Genomic DNA, 15,899 nt, shown 5'->3' with positions numbered 1-15,899 from the left:
TTGGAACTATTTTGGTGGAAATTCTTAATGCCTGAATGAAATAAGACCGAAACGTGAACTTGTTGATTGGCTATCATATGCTCGACAGAATGAGCTTGGGGCGAGTTGGCAACCTTAATGGTAACCATGGCAACGGGCATCGGGCATCAGGCTCCTCATACAGTAGAGAGTAGACGTTGTGACCGTGAGGTTATTGGCAAAGCACCGCACAAGGCAACAACACCAGCTGCTGGACAAGAGCAAATCTGAAATATGTATACAGTAGCAGTCAAAAGTTTGGACACCTACTCATTCAAGGGTTTGTTTTTACTATTTTCTATATTGTAGAATAATAGTGAAGACATCAACTATGAAATAATACTTATGGAATCATGTAGTAACCAAAAAAGTGTTAAACAAATCCAAATATATTTTATATTCTTCAAAGAAGCCACCCTTTGCCTTGATGACAGCTTTGCACACTCTTGCCATTCACTCAACAAGCTTCACCTGGAATGCTTTTCCATCAGTCTTGAAGGAGTTCCCACATATGCTGAGCACTTGTTGGCTGCTTTTCCATCACTCTGCGGTCCAACTCATCCCAAACCATCTCAATTGGGTTGAGGTCGTGTGATTGTGGAAGCCAGGTCATCTGATGCAGCACTCCATCACTCTCCTTCTTGGTCAAATAGCCCTTACACAGCCTGGAGGTGTGTTGGGTCATTGTCCTGTTGAAAAACATTTGATAGTCCCACAAAGTGCAAACCAGATGGAATGGCATATCGCTGCAGAATGCTGTGGTAGCCATGCTGGTTAAGTGTGCCTTGAATTCTAAATAAATAACTGACAGTGTCACCAGCAAAGCACCCCCACGCCATCACACATCCTCCTCCATGCTTCACGGTGTGAACCATACATGCGGAGAACATCCGTTCACCTACTCTGCGTCTCACAACGACATAGCGGTTGGAAGCAGAAATCATCTGAAATTTAGACTCGTCAGACCATTGGACAGATTTACACCGGTCTAATGTTCATTGCTTGTGTTTTTTTGGCCCAAGCAAGTCTGTTATTATTGGTGTCCTTTAGTAGTGGTTTATTTGCAGCAATTTGACCATGAAGGCCTGATTCACACAGTCTCCTCTGAACAGTTGATGTTGAGATGTGTCTGATACTTGAACTCTGTGAAGCATTTATTTGGGCTGCAATCTGAGGTGCAGTTAACTCTAATGAACTTATCCTCTGCAGCAGAGGTAACTCTGGGTCTTCCTTTCCTGTGCCGGTTGTCATGAGAGCCAGTATCATCATGAAGCTTGATGGTTTTTGCGACTGCAACAAGTTATTGAAATTTTCCGCATTGACTGACCTTCATGCCTTTAAAGTAATGATGGCATGTTGTTTCTCTTTGCTTATTTGAACTGTTCTTGCCATAATATGGACTTGGTCTTTTACCAAATAGGTCTATCTTCTGTATACCACCCCTACCTTGTCACAACACAACTGATTGGCTCAAACACATTAGGAAGGAAAGAAATTCCACAAAATAACTTAACAGGGGACACAACTGTTAATTGAAACGCATTCCAGGTGACTACCTCATGAAGCTGGTTGAGAGAATGCCAAGAGTGTGCAAAGCTTTCATCAAGGCAAAGGGTGGCTACTTTGTTTTACCGTTTTTGGGTTACTCCATGAATCCATGTGTTATTTGATAGTTTTGATGTCTTAACTATTATTTGACAAAATAGTACAAATAAAGAAACCCTTGAATGAGTTGGTGAGTCTTTTGACTGTGTGTATTAAATACACATCTCCTCAACACCACTGTTACCCTGATTAAATATATATTTGTCTCTCTGTATCCTCTCTTTTTTTCATCCTCTGTCACTCTTTCTGCTTTCTGTCTCGCTCTCTGTTTCTCTCCCTCCATCCCCCAGTCTAACTAAGGACATCCCTATCTTTGTGTGTACGGTGGCGTACCCGGGCGTGCCCTGTCCTCTCCACATCTTCGAGCCTCGTTATCGCCTCATGATGAGACGATGCATGGAGACGGGCACCAGGAAGTTTGGCATGTGCAGCTACGAACATGGAAAAGGGTGGGTCGTGATGTATACAATCTGAAAATACTGGTATGAAAATGAACCCTGAGTGTATCTGACTCTCTTCCCCTTTTACACTACTATGCTGAGCCACACTGTGCTGGGGATCTGATTGTCTTTCACATAACCCTTTCAGCTTGCTTCCAACAACTCTGTCTGTGTGTCTCTGTGTGTTCTCCAGATTTGCAGACTACGGCTGTATGCTGGAGATTCATAGCCTAGAGGTGTTGCCTGACGGTCGCTCGTATGTGGACTGTGTGGGAGGAAGTCGCTTCAGGGTCCTGAAGAGAGGACAGAGAGATGGATACCACACCGCTGATATAGAGTACATGGAGGACCACAAGGTACAATCCCACACACACTAAAGAGAGCTAGATACCACGCTGCTGATATAGAATACATGGAGGACCACAAGGTACAATCCCACACACACTGAAGAGAGCTAGATACCACGCTGCTGATATAGAATACATGGAGGACCACAAGGTACAATCCCACACACACTGAAGAGAGCTAGATACCACGCTGCTGATATAGAATACATGGAGGACCACAAGGTACAATCCCACACACACTGAAGAGAGCTAGATACCACGCTGCTGATATAGAATACATGGAGGACCACAAGGTACAATCCCACACACTGAAGAGAGCTAGATACCACGCTGCTGATATAGAATACATGGAGGACCACAAGGTACAATCCCACACACACTGAAGAGAGCTAGATACCACGCTGCTGATATAGAGTACATGCAGGACCACAAGGTACAATCCCACACACACTGAAGAGAGCTAGATACCACGCTGCTGATATAGAATACATGCAGGACCACAAGGTACAATCCCACACACACTGAAGAGAGCTAGATACCACGCTGCTGATATAGAATACATGCAGGACCACAAGGTACAATCCCACACACACTGAAGAGAGCTAGATACCACGCTGCTGATATAGAATACATGCAGGACCACAAGGTACAATCCCACACACACTGAAGAGAGCTAGATACCACGCTGCTGATATAGAATACATGCAGGACCACAAGGTACAATCCCACACACACTGAAGAGAGCTAGTTACCACGCTGCTGATATAGAATACATGGAGGACCACAAGGTACAATCCCACACACACTGAAGAGAGCTAGATACCACGTTGCTGATATAGAGTACATGCAGGACCACAAGGTACAATCCCACACACACTGAAGAGAGCTAGATACCACGCTGCTGATATAGAATACATGCAGGACCACAAGGTACAATCCCACAGACACTGAAGAGAGCTAGATACCACGCTGCTGATATAGAATACATGGAGGACCACAAGGTACAATCCCACACACACTGAAGAGAGCTAGATACCACGCTGCTGATATAGAATACATGGAGGACCACAAGGTACAATCCCACACACACTGAACAGAGCTAGATACCACGCTGCTGATATAGAATACATGGAGGACCACAAGGTACAATCCCACACACTGAAGAGAGCTAGATACCACGCTGCTGATATAGAATACATGCAGGACCACAAGGTACAATCCCACACACACTGAAGAGAGCTAGATACCACGCTGCTGATATAGAATACATGCAGGACCACAAGGTACAATCCCACACACACTGAAGAGAGCTAGATACCACGCTGCTGATATAGAATACATGCAGGACCACAAGGTACAATCCCACACACACTGAAGAGAGCTAGTTACCACGCTGCTGATATAGAATACATGGAGGACCACAAGGTACAATCCCACACACACTGAAGAGAGCTAGATACCACGTTGCTGATATAGAGTACATGCAGGACCACAAGGTACAATCCCACACACACTGAAGAGAGCTAGATACCACGCTGCTGATATAGAATACATGCAGGACCACAAGGTACAATCCCACAGACACTGAAGAGAGCTAGATACCACGCTGCTGATATAGAATACATGGAGGACCACAAGGTACAATCCCACACACACTGAAGAGAGCTAGATACCACACTGCTGATATAGAGTACATGCAGGACCACAAGGTACAATCCCACACACTGAAGAGAGCTAGATACCACGCTGCTGATATAGAATACATGGAGGACCACAAGGTACAATCCCACACACACTGAAGAGAGCTAGATACCACGCTGCTGATATAGAATACATGGAGGACCACAAGGTACAATCCCACACACACTGAAGAGAGCTAGATACCACGCTGCTGATATAGAATACATGCAGGACCACAAGGTACAATCCCACACACACTGAAGAGAGCTAGATACCACGCTGCTGATATAGAATACATGGAGGACCACAAGGTACAATCCCACACACACTGAAGAGAGCTAGATACCACGCTGCTGATATAGAATACATGCAGGACCACAAGGTACAATCCCACACACACTGAAGAGAGCTAGATACCACGCTGCTGATATAGAATACATGGAGGACCACAAGGTACAATCCCACACACACTGAAGAGAGCTAGATACCACGCTGCTGATATAGAATACATGGAGGACCACAAGGTACAATCCCACACACACTGAAGAGAGCTAGATACCACGCTGCTGATATAGAATACATGGAGGACCACAAGGTTCAATCCCACACACACTGAAGAGAGCTAGATTCCACGCTGCTGATATAGAATACATGCAGGACCACAAGGTACAATCCCACACACACTGAAGAGAGCTAAATACCACGCTGCTGATATAGAATACATGCAGGACCACAAGGTACAATCCCACACACACTGAAGAGAGCTAGATACCACGCTGCTGATATAGAATACATGGAGGACCACAAGGTACAATCCCACACACACTGAAGAGAGCTAGATACCACGCTGCTGATATAGAATACATGGAGGACCACAAGGTACAATCCCACACACACTGAAGAGAGCTAGATACCACGCTGCTGATATAGAATACATGCAGGACCACAAGGTACAATCCCACACACACTGAAGAGAGCTAGATACCACGCTGCTGATATAAAATACATGCAGGACCACAAGGTACAATCCCACACACACTGAAGAGAGCTAGATACCACGCTGCTGATATAGAATACATGGAGGACCACAAGGTACAATCCCACACACACTGAAGAGAGCTAGATACCACGCTGCTGATATAGAATACATGCAGGACCACAAGGTACAATCCCACACACACTGAAGAGAGCTAGATACCACGCTGCTGATATAGAATACATGGAGGACCACAAGGTACAATCCCACACACACTGAAGAGAGGTAGATACCACACTGCTGATATAGAGTACATGGAGGACCACAAGGTACAATCCCACACACACTGAAGAGAGCTAGATACCACGCTGCTGATATAGAATACATGCAGGACCACAAGGTACAATCCCACACACACTGAAGAGAGCTAGATACCACGCTGCTGATATAGAATACATGCAGGACCACAAGGTACAATCCCACACACACTGAAGAGAGCTAGATACCACGCTGCTGATATGGAATACATGGAGGATCACAAGGTACAATCCCACACACACTGAAGAGAGCTAGATACCACGCTGCTGATATAGAATACATGGAGGACCACAAGGTACAATCCCACACACACTGAAGAGAGCTAGATACCACGCTGCTGATATAGAATACATGGAGGACCACAAGGTACAATCCCACACACACTGAAGAGAGGTAGATACCACACTGCTGATATAGAGTACATGGAGGACCACAAGGTACAATCCCACACACACTGAAGAGAGCTAGATACCACGCTGCTGATATAGAATACATGCAGGACCACAAGGTACAATCCCACACACACTGAAGAGAGCTAGATACCACGCTGCTGATATAGAATACATGCAGGACCACAAGGTACAATCCCACACACACTGAAGAGAGCTAGATACCACGCTGCTGATATGGAATACATGGAGGATCACAAGGTACAATCCCACACACACTGAAGAGAGCTAGATACCACGCTGCTGATATAGAATACATGGAGGACCACAAGGTACAATCCCACACACACTGAAGAGAGCTAGATACCACGCTGCTGATATAGAATACATGGAGGACCACAAGGTACAATCCCACACACACTGAAGAGAGCTAGATACCACGCTGCTGATATAGAATACATGGAGGACCACAAGGTACAATCCCACACACACTGAAGAGAGCTAGATACCACGCTGCTGATATAGAATACATGGAGGACCACAAGGTACAATCCCACACACACCGAAGAGAGCTAGATACCACACTGCTGATATAGAATACATGGAGGACCACAAGGTACAATCCCACACACACTGAAGAGAGCTAGATACCACGCTGCTGATATAGAATACATGGAGGACCACAAGGTACAATCCCACACACACTGAAGAGAGCTAGATACCACGCTGCTGATATAGAATACATGGAGGACCACAAGGTACAATCCCACACACACTGAAGAGAGGTAGATACCACACTGCTGATATAGAGTACATGGAGGACCACAAGGTACAATCCCACACACACTGAAGAGAGCTAGATACCACGCTGCTGATATAGAATACATGCAGGACCACAAGGTACAATCCCACACACACTGAAGAGAGCTAGATACCACGCTGCTGATATAGAATACATGCAGGACCACAAGGTACAATCCCACACACACTGAAGAGAGCTAGATACCACGCTGCTGATATGGAATACATGGAGGACCACAAGGTACAATCCCACACACACTGAAGAGAGGTAGATACCACACTGCTGATATAGAGTACATGGAGGACCACAAGGTACAATCCCACACACACTGAAGAGAGCTAGATACCACGCTGCTGATATAGAATACATGCAGGACCACAAGGTACAATCCCACACACACTGAAGAGAGCTAGATACCACGCTGCTGATATAGAATACATGCAGGACCACAAGGTACAATCCCACACACACTGAAGAGAGCTAGATACCACGCTGCTGATATAGAATACATGCAGGACCACAAGGTACAATCCCACACACACTGAAGAGAGCTAGTTACCACGCTGCTGATATAGAATACATGGAGGACCACAAGGTACAATCCCACACACACTGAAGAGAGCTAGATACCACGTTGCTGATATAGAGTACATGCAGGACCACAAGGTACAATCCCACACACACTGAAGAGAGCTAGATACCACGCTGCTGATATAGAATACATGCAGGACCACAAGGTACAATCCCACAGACACTGAAGAGAGCTAGATACCACGCTGCTGATATAGAATACATGGAGGACCACAAGGTACAATCCCACACACACTGAAGAGAGCTAGATACCACGCTGCTGATATAGAATACATGGAGGACCACAAGGTACAATCCCACACACACTGAACAGAGCTAGATACCACGCTGCTGATATAGAATACATGGAGGACCACAAGGTACAATCCCACACACTGAAGAGAGCTAGATACCACGCTGCTGATATAGAATACATGGAGGACCACAAGGTACAATCCCACACACACTGAAGAGAGCTAGATACCACGCTGCTGATATAGAGTACATGCAGGACCACAAGGTACAATCCCACACACACTGAAGAGAGCTAGATACCACGCTGCTGATATAGAATACATGCAGGACCACAAGGTACAATCCCACACACACTGAAGAGAGCTAGATACCACGCTGCTGATATAGAATACATGCAGGACCACAAGGTACAATCCCACACACACTGAAGAGAGCTAGATACCACGCTGCTGATATAGAATACATGCAGGACCACAAGGTACAATCCCACACACACTGAAGAGAGCTAGATACCACGCTGCTGATATAGAATACATGCAGGACCACAAGGTACAATCCCACACACACTGAAGAGAGCTAGATACCACGCTGCTGATATAGAATACATGCAGGACCACAAGGTACAATCCCACACACACTGAAGAGAGCTAGTTACCACGCTGCTGATATAGAATACATGGAGGACCACAAGGTACAATCCCACACACACTGAAGAGAGCTAGATACCACGTTGCTGATATAGAGTACATGCAGGACCACAAGGTACAATCCCACACACACTGAAGAGAGCTAGATACCACGCTGCTGATATAGAATACATGCAGGACCACAAGGTACAATCCCACAGACACTGAAGAGAGCTAGATACCACGCTGCTGATATAGAATACATGGAGGACCACAAGGTACAATCCCACACACACTGAAGAGAGCTAGATACCACACTGCTGATATAGAGTACATGCAGGACCACAAGGTACAATCCCACACACTGAAGAGAGCTAGATACCACGCTGCTGATATAGAATACATTGAGGACCACAAGGTACAATCCCACACACACTGAAGAGAGCTAGATACCACGCTGCTGATATAGAATACATGGAGGACCACAAGGTACAATCCCACACACACTGAAGAGAGCTAGATACCACGCTGCTGATATAGAATACATGCAGGACCACAAGGTACAATCCCACACACACTGAAGAGAGCTAGATACCACGCTGCTGATATAGAATACATGGAGGACCACAAGGTACAATCCCACACACACTGAAGAGAGCTAGATACCACGCTGCTGATATAGAATACATGCAGGACCACAAGGTACAATCCCACACACACTGAAGAGAGCTAGATACCACGCTGCTGATATAGAATACATGGAGGACCACAAGGTACAATCCCACACACACTGAAGAGAGCTAGATACCACGCTGCTGATATAGAATACATGGAGGACCACAAGGTACAATCCCACACACACTGAAGAGAGCTAGATACCACGCTGCTGATATAGAATACATGGAGGACCACAAGGTTCAATCCCACACACACTGAAGAGAGCTAGATTCCACGCTGCTGATATAGAATACATGCAGGACCACAAGGTACAATCCCACACACACTGAAGAGAGCTAAATACCACGCTGCTGATATAGAATACATGCAGGACCACAAGGTACAATCCCACACACACTGAAGAGAGCTAGATACCACGCTGCTGATATAGAATACATGGAGGACCACAAGGTACAATCCCACACACACTGAAGAGAGCTAGATACCACGCTGCTGATATAGAATACATGGAGGACCACAAGGTACAATCCCACACACACTGAAGAGAGCTAGATACCACGCTGCTGATATAGAATACATGCAGGACCACAAGGTACAATCCCACACACACTGAAGAGAGCTAGATACCACGCTGCTGATATAAAATACATGCAGGACCACAAGGTACAATCCCACACACACTGAAGAGAGCTAGATACCACGCTGCTGATATAGAATACATGGAGGACCACAAGGTACAATCCCACACACACTGAAGAGAGCTAGATACCACGCTGCTGATATAGAATACATGCAGGACCACAAGGTACAATCCCACACACACTGAAGAGAGCTAGATACCACGCTGCTGATATAGAATACATGGAGGACCACAAGGTACAATCCCACACACACTGAAGAGAGGTAGATACCACACTGCTGATATAGAGTACATGGAGGACCACAAGGTACAATCCCACACACACTGAAGAGAGCTAGATACCACGCTGCTGATATAGAATACATGCAGGACCACAAGGTACAATCCCACACACACTGAAGAGAGCTAGATACCACGCTGCTGATATAGAATACATGCAGGACCACAAGGTACAATCCCACACACACTGAAGAGAGCTAGATACCACGCTGCTGATATGGAATACATGGAGGATCACAAGGTACAATCCCACACACACTGAAGAGAGCTAGATACCACGCTGCTGATATAGAATACATGGAGGACCACAAGGTACAATCCCACACACACTGAAGAGAGCTAGATACCACGCTGCTGATATAGAATACATGGAGGACCACAAGGTACAATCCCACACACACTGAAGAGAGCTAGATACCACGCTGCTGATATAGAATACATGGAGGACCACAAGGTACAATCCCACACACACTGAAGAGAGCTAGATACCACGCTGCTGATATAGAATACATGGAGGACCACAAGGTACAATCCCACACACACCGAAGAGAGCTAGATACCACACTGCTGATATAGAATACATGGAGGACCACAAGGTACAATCCCACACACACTGAAGAGAGCTAGATACCACGCTGCTGATATAGAATACATGGAGGACCACAAGGTACAATCCCACACACACTGAAGAGAGCTAGATACCACGCTGCTGATATAGAATACATGGAGGACCACAAGGTACAATCCCACACACACTGAAGAGAGGTAGATACCACACTGCTGATATAGAGTACATGGAGGACCACAAGGTACAATCCCACACACACTGAAGAGAGCTAGATACCACGCTGCTGATATAGAATACATGCAGGACCACAAGGTACAATCCCACACACACTGAAGAGAGCTAGATACCACGCTGCTGATATAGAATACATGCAGGACCACAAGGTACAATCCCACACACACTGAAGAGAGCTAGATACCACGCTGCTGATATGGAATACATGGAGGACCACAAGGTACAATCCCACACACACTGAAGAGAGGTAGATACCACACTGCTGATATAGAGTACATGGAGGACCACAAGGTACAATCCCACACACACTGAAGAGAGCTAGATACCACGCTGCTGATATAGAATACATGCAGGACCACAAGGTACAATCCCACACACACTGAAGAGAGCTAGATACCACGCTGCTGATATAGAATACATGCAGGACCACAAGGTACAATCCCACACACACTGAAGAGAGCTAGATACCACGCTGCTGATATGGAATACATGGAGGATCACAAGGTACAATCCCACACACACTGAAGAGAGCTAGATACCACGCTGCTGATATAGAATACATGGAGGACCACAAGGTACAATCCCACACACACTGAAGAGAGCTAGATACCACGCTGCTGATATAGAATACATGGAGGACCACAAGGTACAATCCCACACACACTGAAGAGAGCTAGATACCACGCTGCTGATATAGAATACATGGAGGACCACAAGGTACAATCCCACACACACTGAAGAGAGCTAGATACCACGCTGCTGATATAGAATACATGGAGGACCACAAGGTACAATCCCACACACACTGAAGAGAGCTAGATACCACACTGCTGATATAGAATACATGGAGGACCACAAGGTACAATCCCACACACACTGAAGAGAGCTAGATACCACGCTGCTGATATACATGCATAGAATACATGCAGGACCACAAGGTACAATCCCACACACACTGAAGAGAGCTAGTTACCACGCTGCTGATATAGAATACATGGAGGACCACAAGGTACAATCCCACACACTGAAGAGAGCTAGATACCACGCTGCTGATATAGAATACATGGAGGACCACAAGGTACAATCCCACACACTGAAGAGAGCTAGATACCACGCTGCTGATATAGAATACATGCAGGACCACAAGGTACAATCCCACACACACTGAAGAGAGCTAGATACCACGCTGCTGATATAGAATACATGGAGGACCACAAGGTACAATCCCACACACACTGAAGAGAGCTAGATACCACGCTGCTGATATAGAATACATGGAGGACCACAAGGTACAATCCCACACACACTGAGGAGAGCTAGATACCACGCTGCTGATATAGAATACATGCAGGACCACAAGGTACAATCCCACACACACTGAAGAGAGCTAGATACCACGCTGCTGATATAGAATACATGGAGGACCACAAGGTACAATCCCACACACACTGAAGAGAGCTAGATACCACGCTGCTGATATAGAATACATGCAGGACCACAAGGTACAATCCCACACACACTGAAGAGAGCTAGATACCACGCTGCTGATATAGAATACATGGAGGACCACAAGGTACAATCCCACACACACTGAAGAGAGCTAGATACCACGCTGCTGATATAGAATACATGCAGGACCACAAGGTACAATCCCACACACACTGAAGAGAGCTAGATACCACGCTGCTGATATAGAATACATGCAGGACCACAAGGTACAATCCCACACACACTGAAGAGAGCTAGATACCACACTGCTGATATAGAATACATGCAGGACCACAAGGTACAATCCCACACACACTGAAGAGAGCTAGATACCACGCTGCTGATATAGAATACATGCAGGACCACAAGGTACAATCCCACACACACTGAAGAGAGCTAGATACCACGCTGCTGATATAGAATACATGGAGGACCACAAGGTACAATCCCACACACACTGAAGAGAGCTAGATACCACGCTGCTGATATAGAATACATGCAGGACCACAAGGTACAATCCCACACACACTGAAGAGAGCTAGATACCACGCTGCTGATATGGAATACATGGAGGACCACAAGGTACAATCCCACACACACTGAAGAGAGCTAGATACCACGCTGCTGATATAGAATACATGGAGGACCACAAGGTACAATCCCACACACACTGAAGAGAGCTAGATACCACGCTGCTGATATAGAATACATGCAGGACCACAAGGTACAATCCCACACACACTGAAGAGCGCTAGATACCACGCTGCTGATATAGAATACATGGAGGACCACAAGGTACAATCCCACACACACTGAAGAGAGCTAGATACCACGCTGCTGATATAGAATACATGGAGGACCACAAGGTACAATCCCACACACACTGAGGAGAGCTAGATACCACGCTGCTGATATAGAATACATGGAGGACCACAAGGTACAATCCCACACACACTGAAGAGAGCTAGATACCACGCTGCTGATATAGAATACATGGAGGACCACAAGGTACAATCCCACACACACTGAAGAGAGCTAGATCCCACGCTGCTGATATAGAATACATGGAGGACCACAAGGTACAATCCCACACACACTGAAGAGAGCTAGATACCACGCTGCTGATATAGAATACATGGAGGACCACAAGGTACAATCCCACACACACTGAAGAGAGCTAGATACCACGCTGCTGATATAGAATACATGCAGGACCACAAGGTACAATCCCACACACACTGAAGAGAGCTAGATACCACGCTGCTGATATAGAATACATGCAGGACCACAAGGTACAATCCCACACACACTGAAGAGAGCTAGATACCACGCTACTGATATAGAATACATGGAGGACCACAAGATACAATCCCACACACTGAAGAGAGCTAGATACCACGCTGCTGATATAGAATACATGGAGGACCACAAGGTACAATCCCACACACACTGAAGAGAGCTAGACACCACGCTGCTGATATAGAATACATGCAGGACCACAAGGTACAATCCCACACACACTGAAGAGAGCTAGATACCACGCTGCTGATATAGAATACATGGAGGACCACAAGGTACAATCCCACACACACTGAAGAGAGCTAGATACCACGCTGCTGATATAGAATACATGGAGGACCACAAGGTACAATCCCACACACACTGAGGAGAGCTAGATACCACGCTGCTGATATAGAATACATGCAGGACCACAAGGTACAATCCCACACACACTGAAGAGAGCTAGATACCACGCTGCTGATATAGAATACATGGAGGACCACAAGGTACAATCCCACACACACTGAAGAGAGCTAGATACCACGCTGCTGATATAGAATACATGCAGGACCACAAGGTACAATCCCACACACACTGAAGAGAGCTAGATACCACGCTGCTGATATAGAATACATGGAGGACCACAAGGTACAATCCCACACACACTGAAGAGAGCTAGATACCACGCTGCTGATATAGAATACATGCAGGACCACAAGGTACAATCCCACACACACTGAAGAGAGCTAGATACCACGCTGCTGATATAGAATACATGCAGGACCACAAGGTACAATCCCACACACACTGAAGAGAGCTAGATACCACACTGCTGATATAGAATACATGCAGGACCACAAGGTACAATCCCACACACACTGAAGAGAGCTAGATACCACGCTGCTGATATAGAATACATGCAGGACCACAAGGTACAATCCCACACACACTGAAGAGAGCTAGATACCACGCTGCTGATATAGAATACATGGAGGACCACAAGGTACAATCCCACACACACTGAAGAGAGCTAGATACCACGCTGCTGATATAGAATACATGGAGGACCACAAGGTACAATCCCACACACACTGAAGAGAGCTAGATACCACGCTGCTGATATAGAATACATGGAGGACCACAAGGTACAATCCCACACACACTGAAGAGAGGTAGATACCACACTGCTGATATAGAGTACATGGAGGACCACAAGGTACAATCCCACACACACTGAAGAGAGCTAGATACCACGCTGCTGATATAGAATACATGCAGGACCACAAGGTACAATCCCACACACACTGAAGAGAGCTAGATACCACGCTGCTGATATAGAATACATGCAGGACCACAAGGTACAATCCCACACACACTGAAGAGAGCTAGATACCACGCTGCTGATATAGAATACATGGAGGACCACAAGGTACAATCCCACACACACTGAAGAGAGCTAGATACCACGCTGCTGATATAGAATACATGGAGGACCACAAGGTACAATCCCACACACACTGAAGAGAGCTAGATACCACGCTGCTGATATAGAATACATGGAGGACCACAAGGTACAATCCCACACACACTGAAGAGAGCTAGATACCACGCTGCTGATATAGAATACATGGAGGACCACAAGGTACAATCCCACACACACTGAAGAGAGCTAGATACCACGCTGCTGATATAGAATACATGGAGGACCACAAGGTACAATCCCACACACACTGAAGAGAGCTAGATACCACACTGCTGATATAGAATACATGGAGGACCACAAGGTACAATCCCACACACACTGAAGAGAGCTAGATACCACGCTGCTGATATAGAATACATGCAGGACCACAAGGTACAATCCCACACACACTGAAGAGAGCTAGATACCACGCTGCTGATATAGAATACATGGAGGACCACAAGGTACAATCCCACACACTGAAGAGAGCTAGATACCACGCTGCTGATATAGAATACATGGAGGACCACAAGGTACAATCCCACACACACTGAAGAGAGCTAGATACCACGCTGCTGATATAGAATACATGGAGGACCACAAGGTACAATCCCACACACACTGAAGAGAGCTAGATACCACGCTGCTGATATAGAATACATGCAGGACCACAAGGTACAATCCCACACACACTGAAGAGAGCTAGATACCACGCTGCTGATATAGAATACATGGAGGACCACAAGGTACAATCCCACACACACTGAAGAGAGCTAGATACCACGCTGCTGATATAGAATACATGGAGGACCACAAGGTACAATCCCACACACACTGAGGAGAGCTAGATACCACGCTGCTGATATAGAATACATGCAGGACCACAAGGTACAATCCCACACACACTGAAGAGAGCTAGATACCACGCTGCTGATATAGAATACATGGAGGACCACAAGGTACAATCCCACACACACTGAAGAGAGCTAGATACCACGCTGCTGATATAGAATACATGGAGGACCACAAGGTACAATCCCACACACACTGAAGAGAGCTAGATCCCACGCTGCTGATATAGAATACATGGAGGACCACAAGGTACAATCCCACACACACTGAAGAGAGCTAGATACCACGCTGCTGATATAGAATACATGGAGGACCACAAGGTACAATCCCACACACACTGAAGAGAGCTAGATACCACGCTGCTGATATAGAATACATGCAGGACCACAAG

At 46.0% G+C, this 15,899-nt stretch overlaps 1 protein-coding gene across 2 annotated transcripts in view; it reads left to right on the top strand.

The window, feature by feature from the left end:
- Positions 1-15,899, top strand: part of LOC139366481 (LON peptidase N-terminal domain and RING finger protein 1-like) — a 36,547-nt gene that overhangs the window by 14,017 nt on the left and 6,631 nt on the right. For both annotated transcript variants that reach the window (XM_071103994.1, XM_071103993.1), the window contains exons 8-9: positions 1,914-2,072; positions 2,257-2,419. In XM_071103994.1, coding sequence (XP_070960095.1) covers positions 1,914-2,072; positions 2,257-2,419 — 322 coding nt within the window. The remainder of the gene's footprint in view (positions 1-1,913; positions 2,073-2,256; positions 2,420-15,899) is intronic.

Source organism: Oncorhynchus clarkii, chromosome 14 (genome assembly GCF_045791955.1).
Source record: "Oncorhynchus clarkii lewisi isolate Uvic-CL-2024 chromosome 14, UVic_Ocla_1.0, whole genome shotgun sequence".
NCBI lineage: Eukaryota > Metazoa > Chordata > Actinopteri > Salmoniformes > Salmonidae > Oncorhynchus > Oncorhynchus clarkii.
The sequence above is the reverse complement of the archived record's forward strand: the minus strand, read 5'-3'. Positions and strand labels throughout refer to the sequence as shown.